At 36.6% G+C, this 20582-nt stretch overlaps 1 protein-coding gene and 1 long non-coding RNA gene across 3 annotated transcripts; one reads left to right on the forward strand and one right to left on the reverse strand.

The window, feature by feature from the left end:
- The first annotated feature begins 631 nt into the window (after positions 1–631).
- On the forward strand, positions 632–15659 carry LOC124153578. Its single transcript, XM_046526841.1, has 5 exons — positions 632–874; positions 1003–1816; positions 3710–4160; positions 13413–13766; positions 14766–15659. Exons 1-5 carry the CDS (start codon positions 872–874, stop codon positions 15070–15072), a joined length of 1929 nt encoding a protein of 642 aa, XP_046382797.1. The 5' UTR covers positions 632–871; the 3' UTR covers positions 15073–15659.
- A 2971-nt stretch (positions 15660–18630) lies between these two features.
- Positions 18631–20083, reverse strand: LOC124153579. 2 transcript variants are annotated; one of them, XR_006863696.1, is made up of 4 exons: positions 19617–20083; positions 19237–19508; positions 19034–19142; positions 18631–18846 (listed from the first exon to the last, which is right to left on the reverse strand). It is a non-coding gene; the product is annotated as an uncharacterized LOC124153579 (long non-coding RNA). The 2 variants fall into 2 exon arrangements; XR_006863695.1 differs by having other exon boundaries at positions 19237–19513.
- Between the last annotated feature and the right edge of the window lie 499 nt (positions 20084–20582).

The raw sequence follows: 20582 nt of genomic DNA on the forward strand, positions 1-20582 counted from the left end.
AGAATGGAAAAGGAAGTCCTTGTACAAAATATATGGAATAGGCAAAGAAAGATGTGAAAGAGAAGAAATATGTGTGAAAAGATAAGCTAATAGGAGAATTGAGTGGAGAACTGCATAAACCAATCTTAGGATTGTTGACCAGTGATGATGACTACTCTTTGGCCTATTTGTTATATGTGGCTTAAGTTGTAGAAGTCATTCGCCGTTCCACCACAATAAGGTTGCAAGACAAATTAAGAGAGGAGGATATCGGGCTCCTTCAAAATAGACGAGCAAATAAATAAAACCATTGACCATTCAAACAACATTAAATACAGTAGTTACCGCGAGTATACTGAGTATAACTCATTAATATTTTATAATATTATTTTTTTTAACTGTCACAAGTACCAAATGCAAAATCCAGTTTCACTAGAGAATAATAATGAATTACGAAATATTATAACTTTCCGATGGCACATTTAATTCATGAATACCTGGAAAATTTATACGTTGATTGATAGATTTCGCATGAATGCAATCAAGACTTCCGAAACATAGCCATAGAAAAGCAAACAAACTGCTCATCAACATTCTAGGGCATACATAAGAAAAGATTGAATATAACAAAATCTAAACAATAAAGGTATCATAGCCTACCAAAACAATAAATTTCTCAAATTTCCGCTGTTTTCTGCAGATCATTCATTTCCCAATGAATCTCTGAAAACTGGCTGAAATTCAAACATTTCCGCGATCCCGTTTAATTTTGAACAAACATTTGAACACAGAAATGCGTAGTGTCCATGGCGCTTAAGCATGAAGAAGGCGGTAAAAGTTTATAACTAATTTATTTGATTTTTATTGAATATACTTCGTCGTTGAAACAGAAATGGTATGCATTATTCACATTTATCATAATCGTTACCCAATGCATCAATATATTATGTTATGAAGGAATTAACGAAATTTATATCTGCTGTTAAATTGATTCCATTATAGCTTCTGTATTCGACATTTCAGGCCTCTAATTTGTTGAACAATCAGCTGAAGCAACTTCAGAGATTGAGGAAAGATGTTGAGAATTTGGACAAGCAACTTGATAAAGTTCTAGATGGTGTGGAGGAGAGGAAAGCTTCCCAAAACATCAGAGGCAGAAAAGTGACCAAACGGAGTAAATCCTTGTCCTGTGATGCGAGGAGAAGTTCCAGGCAACCAAATACTCCTAAAAGTGCTAGTAAAAATAAGGGTGCGACTGTGGAAGTTACGGTTAAAACCAAGCGACGTGAAAAACCAAATAGGCCGAACAAAAACCCTGACAGAGACCACCAGAATGTTTCAAAATATAAGAGCACCAAGCGTTTGGACGACATTGCTAGTGAAGGTCAGATTCATCATTGTTGTTGCCCCCATAATACTGAGAAAACCCCTTGGAGTCATTTATTGAAAAACACTGAAACTAATTCCTGTGGTTTGAAGAATTCACAAGGTGAAAGGCCCGTCTCTTTGAGTAAAGATATCTTAAAAAGGAGAAATAATAATCTAACTAAGCACGCCCTGTCGAAAGATGAGCATGATCCCTCAAAACTCTCTTTAAGTGAGTCTGGGGAAGAAATTTCTGGCAGTGAAATAGTGAGTAATGATCTATTGAACTCAAGAAAACGTAACCGGGAAGATTCAAAGCTTCAAAATATTCCCCAGCTTTCCAATTTCAATGGATTGAAGACTCATAAGACTATTAATGTTGAAGATGAATCGAATTCAAACGACGGAAGTTTATTCCAACCCATCAACAGTCTTTGCATATTGATGGAAGAGCTTCGAAGGGCCACAGCAAGTAAGTCGTTATTGATTTTATATGCATGATACCTATTAATCCACCTTTGTCCTTCGGGGTATTTTATTTTGTTGTGTATTTACTTTTTATTTTTTTCTGTTTGTGACTATAAGTCAAGTAATTATTAGGTTTGTGTGGATAGAAACAGGACAACCCACTATAATATTGTTGTGGTCCAGGTGTACAGAATGGATTCAAAAGTATTGCTACAAATGGAGCGGTGCCACTTAAGCCACAGTTTGGAAATCGAGTTTCGGTATTTCCTATTGTACCAGTGGGAGGGAACTTTGAACAACATTCCCACCTCCCACAGTATTTTTATCAAAACATCATTAAAGGGAAATGTATGTGGGATATATGTGCAATTTTTAATACCACATAAGTTGTGTAGCTCATGCTAGATAATAAATCTACGTCCAGAACGTCAATTTCCTTTCTCTCGTAAGTTGGCCGATCCGTCGAAGTATATTGTCTCAATGCTGAAGCATTTCGATCAGCGATAGTGAACATAGCATACACATAAAATATCCGCCGCAATATCACTACAAATAATGCCACTGAGATTTAAAATTCAGTTTGATTTAGTGACACTAGAAGACTGGTCATTGCTGCTGTGATAAGTCTTCTTCTTAACCATTACTCCATCTCACTAATCAATCCTAAGGGGATTCATTATGAACTTCGTCAGGCAAGGAATGACCAGTCTTCTTGGGGAGGCTTTTGGGGAGGGAGGCCCCCTGCTTGGAGGGTCGAAGAGAGGGGCCAGCGAGGGTGAGCTCGTCGAGGAAAGGGTATCTGATTAGCAACCATTCGGAGGGTGTACCACGCCCATCCTGGAAGTACCTGCTCCATATGCCCCACAAAATGCATTTTAACCTTTTTTCCGCATGTGAGGAGAAGGTTTAAGGAGATTGAACAGCAGCATAAGTGTTAAAAAAGTATTTTGCTTTGTAAGTCAATTAATTTTGCTGATGATCACACATTGATTAGCCAGTCAATGAAAGACTTGCAGGTGCTGGTGGGTGTACTAGGTAAACACTGGAAGCAATAAGCATGAAGATTAGTCGCCAGAAAAACAGAGTCAGCCAGTTTTGTAACTGTTTAAGGCCAAGGAGTGCAAGACTTTGGTAATATACATAAAAATGGATTGTAACAAAGCTGAGAAGTAGGCTAAGAATTGTCTGGAAGTATTTGAGGTGTGGGTATGGAATAGGTGAGGTGGATAGACAGCAAGAGATAAGGTGGAGAGGAAGTATATACTAAAGCAGCAGCAGATGTTGAAAACATTATAGAGGCAATGTTTGGGAAGGGAATAGGTTTCATGGGTATTATCATATTTATCTGAATGTAGTCCCCCCTTTTTTTCCAAAAAAGCCCATGTAAAAAGTAAAGTAAAAGTAAAGATTATATTCAAGCATATTTTAAATTTTTTTTCCAAAACTGAGGCCTCAAAATTAGGGGGGGACTATATTTGGAGAAATACGGTGTATGAAGCAATAGGTTTTTTGAGTTGGAGAAATAAATAGGAAATGGAGACAGGCAGACATAATTAACTTGATGGATGCTTCATCTACCTCAACTGAGTGCAGTAGGGTAGTCAGGAATTTCGTTCAGGGGGGTCCAAAACTAGGGGGAAATTTTTTGAAAAACAAGAGTACATACTAAGTAGAGAGTTTTCAACTAATTTAAACACTTTTCACAATCGAAAAAACTTCATTTGTCAAAGAAATCTTTAGTAAAATCATTATTTTCGATATTTTGTGTTCTTTTATGAAGGAAGGTAATTGTCTTTTTATATTTTCGGAGGGTGGAGGGGTCAGAATTCATTTCACTCTCTGTTTAACAAACTTGGACTTATAATTAACATTAAGGAAATATTTTTTTATCTTGCAGATCAGCCCACCAAAAAATTAGTGCAAGATATGGAGGCTGCTCTAAAAAAAATGTGTAAAGTAGCTGCTGTCTCCTCTGAAGCATCAAATATCTCAAATTTGTCGCTGAAAAAGACTGAAAATAGAGCTATAAATACTGAACCCCACTTGAAAGTGAAAGGAAAGAGGATGGAAATATCATGTGATAAGCCTCGTTCAGTAGCCAACGCAATGGTGCAGGTGCCCTGTGTCAGTCTTTCTGATAGTGTTGATGCTGTTTCAAGTGCTGTTAGGACTAAGGAAGGAAAGGAGTTATCTTCTAATGATCCAGTGCAAAAAGGGCAAAGAAAATTAGCTGTGGCTGAGAAATTTGAGCTTCTAGTGAAAGTCAATGATGATGACAGTGGTTCAAGAAAGCAATACACTCTTGGCAATGATGAAAAACTGAAGGCTGAAATAGAATACCTCAATAAGTAAGTTATATAAGTCTTATGTATGTGATCCTTTTTTATAGATTGCACAATAGGGTGGTTTCCTTCATCAAAGAAAACGAAAGGCATTGATTGCGATTCGTTACCCACCATTAGTGTATTCATAATATACAAATTATTTTGTTTTAGAAATACCGGGTTAGACGAATGGCAATGGTCCATTTTTATCCTCATTTGAAAAGGGCCAGATTGGCGCCCACGCGATGCCACTCCACGTGACGTCACAGGGACCTAGTTTCTATACGAGAAGATAGGAGTTATACGTCTTCTGATGTTACCAATGCATGCACGAGGCGCAGAGCTCAGGGAAACATGTCTTAACAATCACTTATTAAAACTGGCTAAGGTCGGAAAGTTTTCCTCGTTTGATAAGTTATTAATAATCCTTATTTAAGCCAAGCGCTACCAGCCAGCAGGGTACTAGGCTAGCCGCTAGCAGCCTGCGTCGTATCAGCGCTAAGCCTCGCCTCAAGGTCACCTCGCAGGGCGGGAGGGGGAACCAGAAATACGTCACGCGGAGAGACTTCCCGACATTCATACTTAAGCGTCGCGTTTTCGCGCGCTTGAAAATTTTCACTTTTCATTTAATCGCGAAAAATAGATATCGTCATTTAAAAATCTAAAAGCGTGAAATATGTACTCCAGGAGTAATAATCTTTCGATTTAGGCAATAAAAAAATAATAGGAAACCACCCTATTTCATGGTGACCACCTGTATGGAGTTGGTTTGCCAATTAACAATGGAAAAAATGGTATCAACGTAAACTAAACACTTGAAGAATAGGGGTCATTCCATGTCAAATCAACCAATATTTTGACCAAATGACACCCACCGACTCGGATTTTCATGAAACTTACCATGGTCATAAATTTTGGTATTATTAGAAGTTGTGTGCAATTTTAGCTTCCAATTGTCATTTGTTAATGAAATATGAGCAATTGAAATTTGGGCGTGACCCCTAAAGTGCCGCATCGTGCAACACATGGTGATTTTTATTTTCATCCATAACTCCATTCCTGTGAGATGAAAAGTCATGATTTTTTTTTCTAATGCTAAGTGGTCCATAATGATCCCACTATTATCATTAAATATTCACTGCATGAAGTAATTCAGCTGCAAAAAAATAAAGTTTACAAAAAAATCTCCCTTGCACTATTTTTCATTATCAGCATCCACAGGGAAAGGCCATGCGAGTACAGACTCCTGGTTTAGTTTAAAGTAATCACTAATGTATGAGCAAAGATCCTGATGAAAAAAAATCGTGAGTCCAGCGTTCCTTTTAGTAAAAAAAAATACTCGTTCATGTTCACGGGGAAAAAATGGCTCTTTTTCAAGGCACCTAGAAATTACACAATTTAGAGGAGATATAAGCTAATACTCATGATTAAACAATATTGGATCATGCATTATCTCACTATAGTGTATGCTACTGGTTCTTAGAGTAGGAAAAACAAAGGCAATCATGTGAATGTACTCCCCAACATACTGCTAATTTCGTGCTATCAGAACTATTAGAGCAGAGGGAGTATTAATAAAAAAACTGCATGATCCATTGTACACTATTACATTCTACATATCTTTTAATCTGTGTCCTAAGACCAAATACATTTCATTTCCAGATGTATTTACATCACAGGAATGTACATTATCAAATGTCAAAGGTAACCGTCATCAAATCATTTGAATTGAGAAATTTCTCAGGTACTTTTTCCTAATGCTTATTTTCAATGTTTCATTTAGTCATTGTATATCATTGGAAATTTTGGCAAAAACAGTAAAATTAAATTAATGACCTTACCAATTGATTTGAAAGTGAGCCTTCTCTTTTTAACTGGCTGACCACATTCTAAGATGTCTCATTGTTTTTCACAAAGTCTAAATATTTTTTTTTTTAATGTTGTCCACTTCCTCCCTCAAGAAGTAGTATAACCTCCTAGAGCTTGTGGTTGCATGAGAATAAAGCACACACAATAAGTACCGTTGTGGCACACAGCAAACATCATATCTCTCTGGCCAAGAGAATGAAGTTGAGGGCCCTTTAGGTGTCATGAATTTAACTGAAATATCACCATCTTCATGGTTGAAAGCTTTCATTGCTCCAATGTACCACTGCTTGCTATAAATACACACTGCATGTGAACCAACAGCCAAATTATCTGGGAAATCCACTGTTTCAGAACAAAAATCAAATATAATGCTGTACTCATCATCCAGGCCAGTGAACTTTGCAGCGACTTTTCTATCTGATAAAGGCACAAAAGTGATGTAAATTTCTTGTTCCTGGAATTGTTTTTCTTTTCTTCTTTTAAAAAACGAGGATTGTTCTTAGGTGACGTAATTATGTGGTATCAGTTTATTCATTTTGAGGCATAGAATGTCCAAGAGTTCATCAATGGATGATATATACAACTGTAGTTCTGTTCTATCAGTGGAAACCCACTGCCCATATTTCACTGTATCAGAAGGGTCATATTCACAAAATTTAGAAATGATGATATCCTTTAGCCTGGAAGGATCTGGACAGTAAAAACATTTTCTGAGCATACAATCTGCATTGTTTTTGTCACAGATGATGATAGCAATCAACTTCTTATGCTTCCTTCAATTGCAAGGCACTAATTAGCAGTTTCACATTTTGATGTATGACACAAACACAAACTGAATGAGTCCTAGAAGCACCAGCCATCACACACCATTTTGGCTGAAGTGAACAAAATTTGGAGAACCCAATTTTTTCTTGTGGATATTGCTCTTAGAAGAGCACATAAAGTTTCTTCAGGTTATATAAAATCATCCTCTTCTCCATATACCTACTCATTCTTACTCACACTGACTTTATCTTTGACTCCAGGAATCTGTCTAGGATTCTTGTCAAGCTGGTAAAAATTTTCCTTCAGCTCTTCTGTGGAGTTTAGACGTGGTTTCCCAGTACATGGTGATGGCATAGCAGAAATTCCCTTCTCATCAAGTAACTTTTTTGACTGTCTCACAGTGTAGTCTGAAACATGAAATTCACTCATAATCCTTTTCCTAGACCAAGATAAAGGGGCCAGGGTCAGCATTTGAATTTTACCCTGCCAACTAACTGTTGGCAATTAGTCTTAATTTTAGTCAGCAGGCCATCCAAGTTGGCTGCCTTTCGCTTGATGAGTTGACTGTCACTCTCATCTTCATTACTACTTATATTTTCCAGGGATGGATTCACTAATTTCAATGCACCAGACACTTTAGAAACAAGGTAATGCTTAGCCTGTGTTATCTTTCCTTTTCCATATGAGTGTCTACTGTGAGAAGACAAAGAATGTAATTTCAAAGGAGAGCAGTCTAAAGCCTCCAATCTGCAGTTGGCTTCTTCTTATTTTCTATCACTTTCCACCACAGACTTAACTGGTGTAAGTTCTCTCTTGCTTTCCTCACTGCCATTGGAAAAAACTTCACTTTTACAAATTTTGGAAATCCTCTTGTCACACCTACAGCAAAATTTTTCTCCAGGCTTCACCAGGATGCCCGCTGCTCACATAGGCTTAGACTTTTTTTAGAGGTATGGTCCTCACAGGACCTTTATGTATGGCAAAGGGGTACGGCATTTAAGCTGGTAACACTCGCATTTCTTTAAGTAGCAATGAAGATGATGAGAGCACACAAGTAAATGTAATCTGAGGTTTCAGGCGAGATGGAGTGGAAACGAGACATAATGATGAACTGCTTCTTCATTATTATCACACAAGTCAACAGTGATGAAAAAGGAATATTGCACAGCAGGGCAATTGATTCTCTGTCCACTTCTGGTAGTTCCTTGAAATAAAAAGTTTGGGTTCTTTTTGTGACATTTAGAACTGTGTTCTTTGCCAACACTACACAATGCTATCTCTGACATGGCATGACAGACCTCAATGTGAAAAAGAGATGCTACAATGTAAGCCTAGCTATCAGTCACACTAATATGAGTTACTTAGTCTGAAATTCAACCAGGATATCACTAAGACAGCACCATATGAATGAGAAATTAATTAACTTCACCTAGACTGAAATTTGAAAACTTTCTGATGGCTCTCTTCTGGCTTTACATTTTATACCATACTACATATTCAGTTACCCATTACTCATGGAAGATACAGCTTAATAGGAATAGTCCTGAAAGCACGAAATTAGCAGTACGTTGGGGAGTACATTCACATGATTGCCTTTGTTTTTCCTACTCTAAGAACCAGTAGCATACACTATAGTGAGATAATGCATGATCCAATATTGTTTAATCATGAGTATTAGCTTATATCTCCTCTAAATTGTGTAATTTCTAGGTGCCTTGAAAAAGAGCCATTTTTTCCCCGTGAACATGAACGAGTATTTTTTTTTACTAAAAGGAACGCTGGACTCACGATTTTTTTTCATCAGGATCTTTGCTCATACATTAGTGATTACTTTAAACTAAACCAGGAGTCTGTACTCGCATGGCCTTTCCCTGTGGATGCTGATAATGAAAAATAGTGCAAGGGAGATTTTTTTGTAAACTTTATTTTTTTGCAGCTGAATTACTTCATGCAGTGAATATTTAATGATAATAGTGGGATCATTATGGACCACTTAGCATTAGAAAAAAAAATCATGACTTTTCATCTCACAGGAATGGAGTTATGGATGAAAATAAAAATCACCATGTGTTGCACGATGCGGCACTTTAGGGGTCACGCCCAAATTTCAATTGCTCATATTTCATTAACAAATGACAATTGGAGGCTAAAATTGCACACAATTTCTGATCATACCAAAATGTATGACCATGGTAAGTTTTATGAAAATCCGAGTCGGTGGGTGTCATGGCCTGGTTGATTTGAAATGGAATGACCCATAGGTAAATTCCAGGGAAAGAGCATCATTTCACAGATTCTGAATCATTCTGGCTCTTTTCCCCTCGCTTGCCACAAGCCAAGTATTGTTCTTAAAAAATTATATGAACAAGAGCCACATTCACTAAAGCTACATGTTTGGTCTTAGATTTACTGACCATTATTTCAAATGCATCCTCATAAAGGTATGGATGCACTGATACTTATTATCTTACAGTGTGTGCCCAAAACCTCCCTCACAGAGACAGAAAGGAAAGTAAAACCTGAAATACTCATGGTGGCTGTCCAAACACCACCATTTTTACAGTCTTTATATCAACTCACCAACCTGTCTGTTTGTCTGGTACAAATCTTGTAACTGAAATTTGACTCGCTTCCTGTGAAGCAAAAACGCTGAAATTTTGCACACTTCTTCATTTCCGATGACAATACATGAAAATATAACTTTTTCTCTCCAACCCCCCTTTAACCACCCCCCAGTCAACCTATAGCCCCCCAAAACATGTTTTTGATCAAAGAAGTTCCAAATGGTCGATTTTCGTGTTTTGCGACCACAGTAAAAGTTATCCACCATAAAATTTCCCATCGACTCAGCCCTAGCTTGGGGGATTCGTCTTGCTTTACTCGGCGAGACCCCCGCTTTCGAAAATTTTTCAAAGTCCCTCCGTCGTCTCGGGTCCGGCTTCGGACTTGGAAAAATTTCGTCCGAATTCCGTCGTCCCAGGTCCGGACTCTGGACTGAAATTTTTCGGCACTTAGATTTTTTTCGAAAATCGTCAAAAAATTTTTCTTCCCTTTGAGCACCTGCAGATTCGTAGTAATAAATATAGTGACTTTTTTAATACGTCACTTTTGGTTTTTCGGGGTCACTGAGTTTTTTTGCTTTGTGTCATATATAAACGTTGCTCATCCCCTGTAATCTAAATATAAAGGCTGGTTTTTAAAAAAAAATTTTTTATAAGAGCTTATTATTTCACAGTATATTGGAGCACACATTTACCTCCAATTTAAAAAAAATGGATGAGTTAACTAATCTGCCTTTTGGTGATAATTCTGAAATTATGAAGTAATGTTTTTGAGCTCAAAAAATCGGTTAATAAACAATTGTTGAAATTATTTTGGCTAACATAGCAACGCGGGGGGAATAAAATACATTGCTATGGATGCTAAAATACATAGAATTCTCTAGATGGATATCATTAAATCACTACATGAAACACACTAAGAATTATGAAAAGGATAAAAATCCATTGATATAGGTAACAGTCGGTCGGTCGAGTCGGTGGGTGTCATTTTGAAAACTTTCTGGGTGAATTGACATGGAATGACCCCCATTGAATTAATTATCCCAAATCTTCTGTTACATGTAGGCAAATTCATATCTGAAATTCTTGCAAAAACTTAGGAATCCTACTTTATGCTTTACATTAGGACTGATTTAAATACTTTTTTCTGGGAGAAAATTATGAAAAATTTGTCGAAGTGGCTCAAAACGAGGCCCAATAATTTCAGTTGTCCTAATCAACCATGGAACCTTTCTTTATAATCATTTGTGGGGAGGGGATTTTGCATTTTCAAGATGTCATCTATGGTATTACTGGTTTAGGGTAGTTTTTTTTTTTACTTCCTCTTTTTCATGTGTTGGAATGAATCTGAATATGAAGTTTGTTAATAAAACTTTTGTGGTGCAGCGTTGCAATAAATGGTAAAAAGGCCAAAAATTGTTACATACATTGCTTTTCAGTTGATGGATGGGAATTTATCTGCAGTTAAGGAATAAGTTTTAGGTTAAAATTAAATTTCATACAATAAATTTCATATGTACATAAAATTTATAAATAAAAACATACGTGCATGCGTACATAAAATTTCCTACAAATTTAACCGTTGTGACATTGCATAACATTATGATATTGTGTAAAATTGTGACAAACCATTTAGACTGCAGTTTCACTTAGGATTTACTTCTTGTCTCTGTAAAAGCATAATGAGTCTCCAAGATTGATTAAGCCTGAATCACATGATCGTTTTATTTCGTCGCAAAAAGTGATCACTCGAGTGATCGCTTTTCGCGACAGGAAAAGTGATCGCTTTAGTGATCATTTTTCTGAATCGCACAGTCCCTCCCGCTGTCGCCTTTCGCATCACTTCATATATCACAGCTTGTTGTCATAGGACCCGTATCACGAAAATATATTGTTTGTTTATCTATGTCGTTCCCACGATTGGCAATCATTGTGCTGCAATCACTCCTTGCAGGAATGTGTTCTGATTGGCTGATATGGGGTTTTAGTGACAGTTTTAGCAATAGAAAAAGCGACCAGGTGAGTGATGAAAAAAGTGATGGGAATCCTCATCATTAGAGTGATCATGAAAAACTATTGCCAGCAACGATCATTTGCGAGTGATCACCCTAGTGATTGCTGTAGTGATCACTTGGAAATGACAGATAAAATGATCGTGTGATTCAGGCTTTAAACCAGCCAACAGTAGCCAACATTTTTAGTTTATAATACGGCATACTCCCAATTATCCAAGCTGATGATGGAGAGAGGCAGCTACCTAAGCCGTAAAAATGTTAACACCATATATTAAATCCGCTGTTTCTGTATTACCTAATTTTTCGGTACTAAATTTCAATTAATGGAATGCAATTAACACCTCAATAACGTTAAAGGAAATTTTGTTTATTATACGCCCAACTACCCATGTAAGTTGATGAAATAAATCTGCTTACAATCTAAGCAATATAACATTTTGGTTTAGCTTACATTTTCCATTCCTAATTTTTTTGATGAGGACAATTACTCGAGAAAATCTAGTAGCCTCCTATTGCTATCGTCCTTTATCCTAATATCAGTCATTATGTTTGACGAAGAAAATATTATATTTTCCAAATTACAAGGTTAATTAAACTTATCTAAGACTTATAGACTAAATTATTGTTTATTATTCTCAAATGATCATCATATTTATCTATGAGATGGTGGAATTCATCCGTCCGCAATATATTTTCCTGCCATCACAAGTTTTGTCTGCTGGTGCAGACGAACAATGGTGCAGGATGTGTTTCCATCTGTTTAGCGCAGATGACGTCACAGCTGCGATTGGAACACGGTCTGGGCTAAACAGTTTAAAACAGATCAGCGCAGATACGCGAAAGCACCCATTATATGCACCATGCTGCTTTTAACCTTAGGCTACAAAATGCACACCTCAAAACCAGATGTAATTGTATTACAGGAATTAATATTTTCAAATGTTAAAGGGAATCCTTATCAAATCAGTTAAGGGAAGAAATTAGTCAAGTACATACTTCAAACTAATCTTAATTTCAAATGCTCATTTTTTTTATTTCCTTAATAATCTTTTTATTTTATTTTTGTCTTTCCTTAATAGATTCATTCAGGTATCTGGTCTAAGCCAATTTCTTTATAATTTTTTTCTCTTTCAAGAGTAATAGGGAACTGAAAAGAATTATGTAAAATTTAATGGCTGCCATCAGAAATTTTTCTCCCACTACAGTCCCAGTCAAGTTAATTCATTTTTCATTTATTGGGCTCTGGCTCAACATTGCCCTCCTTGACATTCAGGCAAGGTGTGTTAGTATGACTGATGCCTGCATTGTAAAGTGTGGTGGATTTATTCAGTTCTGCCTTCAAAACATTTCTTTGAATATCTAAGTAGTGATGAAGATGGAAGTGACAGTCAGCAGACAGTCAGCTTATCATGTAAGAGGCAGTTGAATTGGATTATCAGGAAGTAATTATAAATAAGGAATATTTTGTCTTTGAAAACCACTCACCTTTTTCATCCAATCATTATAATGAAGAGTTAGATTATTTCCAACACTTGTTCAGGTTCAACCTTTATTGGACGATTTGTACTCTGCCACACATTGTTCCTAACATGTTCCGTGTGGAACCTGTTTCGCTGTTACTTACAGCAACAGTCACCTTCTGGAATAGCATCTGGGTTTTTATGAAAATAGAGTTATGCTTCCCTGTACATGGGTGTTATGATGCCGTGCGATGAATAATGTGTGATGTGTATGTGTTTATAATACAGCTCATTTCATTGACACTCCTCTCAAGTGTTTGTCTTGTGACATAGATCATCCATATTTTTTGTCTTGGCTAAAATTCAAATTTATTTTAAGTGTACGTAGCTGGTGAAAAGAAGTAACGAGTTTTTGATGCTTTGATCAGCTTGTAATCAGATGGTTTCCATAGCTAGTGCACTGCACTCATTTCTGCATTAAACAGACCAGCTGTCTAGGGAAATGAATTAGAATAGGTGACTCCTCATACATATTCAATTCTCATTTGCTATGAACTATTTTTCTATATTATGTTTTGGATTCATTTACATTTGCATTATTTTCAGGCAGCTGAATTTGCAGCTCAAGTCAGTGGAAGGTCTATCAACTAAGGAATCCGAGTATCATAAGCTAATAAGCAGCTTGATTGAAAAGGTGGACAAACTGGAAGCTCAAGTTAATGAGCAGACTAAAGTCAGTCAGCATTTCTATGGCCAATGTAACGCTCTGCTTGAACAGAATAGTGTCATTCCCAAAATGGAAAATAAACTTGATCTTCTTACCAAACTGCATCAAAATACTATGAATAACTATGAGAAACTTAAAATTGAATTCTGCTTGATAAAATTAGAAAAAGATAAGTTGCATGATCTCAATTGTGAAAAGGACAAAGAAATCAACAGATTTAAGGAAGAAATTATGTAAGTTAGCAATGCCTTATTTACTCTAGCTATTTATTATATAAGTCTAAAGAACTTTTTTACATTGTGATAATTCACAGCAGATCTTAAAGCCAATGACCCTTGCAGAAAATAACTACCAGAATTTCTGGGTGGCTATTGATGGGGATAATATTCATTGACTTCATTTTGGGAATGCATGAGTGCATATTGGGTTAGCTGAAATGGAATGTGTCTTATGTTATACTTCCTTTAAATAGGAAATTAATAGGATGATATTTGTGTTTTTTTATTGTAATAAATTTGCAAAATCACTTTTATCAGATATATCAGCTGCTGTCACTCCAGATATTTAATAATTTTAGGAAAATTCAGTTTTAATGAAAAACGTGCTTTTGGAGACTGATGTATGGATATTATAAATATCATTGTCTTGGTTGGCCCGCCAAAAATTGGCAAGGGACACCCATGTACTTTCTTATTTATTTTATTTCTTTGGTCAAAAAAAGAGGTCCCTATATCCCATTTTCTTAGTGGTTTTCACAATGAAATAATTCATCTTCTGACTGAATTTTTCTTCCGTTAAGGGTACATGACATCACTTTTTGCTTTGGAGGAACTAAGTATCTCCATTATTTTCCTATTTATTCAAGTACGATTCCTTATTATTAATACCAAGGGGATTCGATGTTGATTATGTTATGTAACCAAAGACTGGCCCTATAATTCAGTGGTGAACAGTTGGGGTTGTTTCATTGTGCATAATCGATGCTGAATAATTTAAGCACACCCTCCTGGGTGGAATATCATCAAAGAACACCATGTATGTATATCCTCAGGACAAGATGGGAAAATCTGTAATGTGTCATCCTTATGCTAGTCCACAACTTTTAATCGCATGTCATATTTGACTTGGCAGAAAGCATTTTTTGTCCTCCCCTACTGTGTATTGCTCTTGAAAATTATGTTAGCATTTTTTGCTAAATGCTTAAATCAGAAAAAAATCTCTTTTGATTGCAGAAAAATTCAGAGACTGGTGGGTCAGCAAATGCAGAACATCAAGAGCTACGTGGGTTTTTCTGCTGCTGCTGAAAAAGTGGACACTCTCTTGAGTGCTATTGATTCCCAATCAAATATCATAAAGACAAAAATTATCAGTACCATGGAGCCCGGTGAGGTGAATATTTCCACTTTGGATTCATCATCCAACTCAAGTCCTGGCCCTCTGTCAAGACCATCATCCCCCTTTACATATTCTGTGAAATTGAGTAGTCCTAACAATAGTTATAAGCCATCTAATCGCAATGATACTACAGACAAATCTTGATGGCAAATTACATATATTCAAGGTATATAATTTTGGGTAATGTATTTTTCTGACTTCAAACCTTGGGTATACTCTTGAGGATGTGCGATCAATTTGTGGCTACATTGTGTATTACCGTCTCTTTTGTACAATATATTGGATGCTGAAGTAAAATTTGATATCCTGAGATTTTGGGCAATACATATTTCATTTAGTTTGCGCTTGTAATGCCTCCTTTATGGTGCCATATTGGCCAATTTTCTCAAAGATATTGTTTAAAATATCTGTTTTTAAGTAACTTTAATCTTATTCCTTATCCTCAAACAAAATCAATTATGTTTTAAATACTTTGAATATGTTCATTAACATGCATTGCATATTTATGAAAACATTGTCAGTAAATCATAGCTTGAAAGGAGGTACAAAATTTTAAATATTTTTTGTGTTCATATCGTGGACATTGTGAAGCCATTTGAAACCAGTGCCGAAAGTGAAATTCTTTTAACTTGGAGACAATCACAGGTGCTCTGTTTTTGTCATACTACTGGTATATATTTGTCTGAATTGTATTTTATTAAAGTTTTTTAAATAAAGATTTGTTGCATATGCATGTAGGTATTTAATATACCAAAATTTGTTGGGTGAGTAGTTGATGTGCCATTAGCTCAAATAAGCTTGTACTTGGACGGTATGACTTACCTTTAGACCCATCTTATTCATTACGGTCTTAATGTCCTCCTCATAGGAATGCTTTGCAAAGGTTTTTGAATGAATATGGAACTCAGATTACACTGTTCTGCAAAAAAAAATTCTAAAAACGCTTGACTACAATTTAGGCTGTTTCTGGCTAATTTTGGTTGCTGAATCCAAAAATGGCTACCATTTTTTTCTATCACCCTCCATTTTTACGACCAACCCCTAAATTGGGAAATACATTTGGCGTAATTGATGATTTAAAATAATCAACTTTTATTTCATCCTGTTTGTTAATTGTAATAATGTTTCGGAATGGTTCTTTTAGTATTAGGTACTTTGTAAGTTAACTCCCTCTGGAGTAAGGTGAATTACAAGTGTTTGAGAGATGAGGCAGTTTATATTCGTTATGTGTTCTCATTTATTACATCTCAGGCATATTGCTGCTTGAAGAGACCCTTAATGTCATGTGCTCTTGCAAGAAGTGGTTTTCATTTTTAATTTGGAAGTTGATCAGTATGAGCATTACAAAAAAAATATTTTAGCGAACACCAACCCTTGCTACAGTCCAGCCGGCGAGAGTTGTCCGATGGCACTTTAGAAGGAGGGGCAGAGAACCCTGCGCCAACATGGTTTGAAACCAATCGCTGTCCCCCAAATGCACCTCACACCCTCGCCTAGTCATACAACATTGTCACATGCATATGAAGCGCTGAAACAAGCCTGAGCCATCAAAAAATGCCCTTTCTGGGAATCACCAAAACGAAGGATTATTCCTTTGGGTCTTTCACGCTCGTTGTCCCTTTTGGCTGCTTTCTTCACGGAATCGTTTTGTTTACATGTGAGGTGGGCGTTTCCCTTTCTTGCCTGGCAACCTTGCCCCCTACCCCTTCTAGCTGCCAACGGACAACTCTCGGCGACCGGACTGTATTGTAGTCATCATCATGTTTGAAATGACACTGCTTAAATTCCTAAATGCCATTATGCTATAATTCAAATTAATACAAACTGAATTTTTTAGGTTAACAGAGAGCATATTTGTTTTAAGCTAGTCTTAAAGATTATAAGTTGTTCTAGTTATTTTTTCTTGTAGAGAAAGGTAGTTTTCTCCATTTCATTTCATGGATATTCAGCAATATCACAGACTATCCTTCTGGTTTTGAGAGGTGTGTTTTTCAAAAAGAATAATTATCAACAACAGCATCATCCCGCCAGAAAGAAGGCTCTATCAGAGTTACCTTGAATTTTTCAATTATTAAGACTATCCATTTACCACCTCCAAAACTCGGAGATCAACTGGTGAAAGTGAAGGATCCCCTCCTCTGAAGACACCAGCGGTTCATGAAATTCCATGCGAGTGCGGGAAGACATATATTGGAGAGACTATTGAGACCGTCAGACCATTGAAATGATAAAGAAGGAACATCAGAGATACTTGGGGCTGGCCCAACTGGAAAAGTCTGCTGTGACGGAGCATAGCATCAGTGAGGACCATGCCTTAAAATGGAAGGAGATGAAACTGCTCTGCCGGGTACATGGCTACTGTGACCGCCTTGTCAAGGAAGCCATTCATATCCGCATCAAACGCAACAACATCAACAGAGACACTGGGTTCCAAATCAGCAATGCTTGGAGACCAATAATAAAATCCTTTACGCGCAACAAAAATGGTGGGAAAAGCACAACACCCGAGAACCAATCAGGTTACACCTGACCATGGATGGGGTGTGTATTTACGTGTCAAATTTTGAAAAACAGCATTCAGAAGATCCCCTGAGGGCAGCGGGGGATCCAGGATAGAGACAAGGGGGGGGGGAGCTAAGTGGGGGTTCACACTCCAGCAGGTCAGAAAAAGGGGGGTAATAAAAAAATTACCATTCTATCTAGTGTAAATTGAATACTGAAAGGGTGGCTATAGCCCCTCATAGATCCGCCACTGCCTGAGGATGAATGGCAAGTCGCTGCTTGAAATGTCAGGAGACATGGAGAACATCAACCGGTGGAAAACCCAGGAAACTTTTCTGCACCTGATACACTGGGAAAACCTAAGATCATACATCTTCCACTTCTTCATCGAACTTATGAAAAAAATGACTTTTTTCGATATGTAAAAAAAATCAGTTGCATTGATTGTATTGCATTTAAAATCAGGAATTGACCTCTTCTATTGGTCATTTGTCCAAATAACTGCCCTACTCTCCTTTATTTAGGGGGAGGTAGATCACTCATCTCAATCAAAATTTCTAAAAAATAATAATTTACGGCTCTCTTAATTTTTGAGGCATCAAGAGGAATTATTTTCAAATGATACCCACATCATTGCAGACTCTGCTAATGGAATCAATGAACATTTTATGGAAACATTCAGAGATAACGGGTTTTGATGCAAAACGAAAAGATGAACTACACAACTTTGCATCAGAAAAACTTCAATGTCAAGTTTTCGAAGGCTTGAAAACTAATTATAATATAATAAAAAAGTAAGAGACAAATTGAAATTAGTTGATATGGAAAAAATACCAGAATTCATCTTAGCAATTGTTGTGCGGTCTAATTGTGTAAATAATATTTGTGAATAAAGAAGAGGCGAAGCACCTGATGTTGCTCCAATTGCGTTAAAAGAGTGCGGATTAACTTGATGAAAAGATAATTAGCATGAGAGGGGTGAATAAAAGGCAGAAAATCATGATTATGAATTACCTTAGGATTAATTACATTTATATACATGTAATAAATCAAATACATTATAATTATAATACAAAAACAAATTAAAAGAACTTATAATAAAAAATGCATTGAAACTCTTCTTACTTATTCTACATCAATTATATTAAAAATTTTCGGAACACCCAGTTAAAAAAAATGTCACTGATTTTTCTCTATTAGTTTCTTCATCAAATCTATCACTGTCCTTTGCAATTCCATTTTCTCCTCAAGCCTTTAAAAGCTACTCTTCATCTAATTTTTTCTCTCTACTCCTTCAACTTTTTTCTTTCTTGCCTATTTTTTTCATGTTCCCGCTTGTTATTTTCCTTTTCCTGATTGATATTTTTAATGAGCTCCTCGATTATTACATCGTCTCGCCTCTTCTTTGGAATTGCTCTGGAAAATTGAATCGATAGAGATTACCACAAGAAATAATGCTACTTTGGGGTCGTCTAAGCCAATTAATTCAGTAAACTAAATCATCGTCACAGTAAACACATTATTAAAAGGAAAAATCATCAATCAATATAATGCTTAAGGCATTAAAATTGCTTGAAACAATTCATTCTTTGTATTCACTTACTCTCTGCAGATTGTGATGGCCCTGCACGGCACAGCGGATCAGGGCCATCGTGCGTGGCTGTTGCCAGTGGGTTTACTCATGATTTCTTTCCAAAAATATCATCCATAATCTATAAATTTAGAACAAATTTTTATATTTCTATAGCCTAGGAATTTAATTACTACAGTTTTTAAAACCATATCAACCTTAAAAGGAATAATTACCTCGTAATAGGGCCATGCTATGGCTTTGTTGCCTGTTTATCTTTCACAATCTTTTCCTTTTATTGCCATATATGGTTTTTTAGCCCTCTGATTTTAGTTTGGCACTGTTTTGAAGTAGGCACAAGTTTTGTATTAGTGCCCACCATTATGCCTGCAATTTCCTCCCTGCATGCCATTTTTTCCCAAGGAAAAATTCATGCTCTTTTTATTTGCATGTCTCTAATAAGTACAGCACCATCATGCAGCCAAATAAAACCTTTATCGCCATTTATCTGTGCTAGGAGGAAAGTAATTAGTAGAATTACTAAATGCTATCTTAGTGTTGTATTATTAGATTCAAAACTCATGCTAACAATTACTAAGGAAATCCATTTTATTACCTTCTTCCTCTTCTCTTTGAGGAATACTATCTGCTTCCATCTCCCTTGGTTGGACCTCCTGACGAAAAAGTCTAGTAGGTATATAATCAGAATCTGACAAAAATTACAGTGCATAGTAAACGCGATAATATCATAGGAAATTGGCACAATTTCTCGAAAGATTGTAAACTATATATCTCATTCGCTGCTAGCACTTCACGTGTAGCGTTTGGAGCTATCAAACTTGGTAATTTATGCTCGCTCCCCCTTGTCCCCTCTTGTAGAAAAGTAGGTCAATGTTTGCAGTCTTCTTTGTTCCCACTTCTTGCCATCCGCATGTCTTCCCCTAATGGTACATCTCTGAGTAGAGTGAAGCAACTAATAATAAAGGCCAATTCATTCACCTCCCAGCTACCCAGATAGCACAAAGTAAGAGAGTTATCCGTTTCTTATGGTTTTCTTACAGAAAAAATTGATAAGCAGCTTATCGTAAGCTATGGGGCTTATATAAGGCAAGGGTAAGATTTAGGGAAGAATAGGTAAGGAATGCCATCAAATATCCTCAGACTACGGAAGTTGTAACCATTTAACAATTTTCATGCCGTATCGAAATGCGGATCGAGCGCAACAAGGCAATGATGCGCTGATCTGCTGCCTCGCTGCATCAAGGTCATGAGATTGATGCGTCATTCGAATCGTAGCCGGGTCAAATGGATAATGGGACCTTGACATGAACCACTATCGCGGAAATTGTCAAAGCAAGATGGCAGCAGACCTGCAGATGTTTTTCTTTCTGTTTAAGTCGAAATATGGCCGAAAATTCCATTTCCGTCTAGGAGTACTTTATTTATTCGTAGCATTTTCATGCTATGTTAGTGTAGTGAATAGTGGTAATTGTAGTGAGATGTAGTGCGATAATGGTGCTTGTGTGAATGGCACTTGCATTTGTTACGATGGTTGGCAGGGCTCGTCTTGTCAGTTTTGTGG

Source organism: Ischnura elegans, chromosome 2 (genome assembly GCF_921293095.1).
Source record: "Ischnura elegans chromosome 2, ioIscEleg1.1, whole genome shotgun sequence".
Taxonomy (NCBI): Eukaryota; Metazoa; Arthropoda; class Insecta; order Odonata; family Coenagrionidae; genus Ischnura; species Ischnura elegans.

What these genes read in the sequence shown, in the direction of transcription:
- LOC124153578 (XM_046526841.1), top strand. An exon ending in GCTTCGAAGGGCCACAGCAA is followed by an intron (nt 1,817 to 3,709) that starts GTAAGTCGTTAT and finishes TTTATCTTGCAG; the next exon opens with ATCAGCCCACCAAAAAATTA. An exon ending in AGATTTAAGGAAGAAATTAT is followed by an intron (nt 13,767 to 14,765) that starts GTAAGTTAGCAA and finishes TTTTGATTGCAG; the next exon opens with AAAAATTCAGAGACTGGTGG.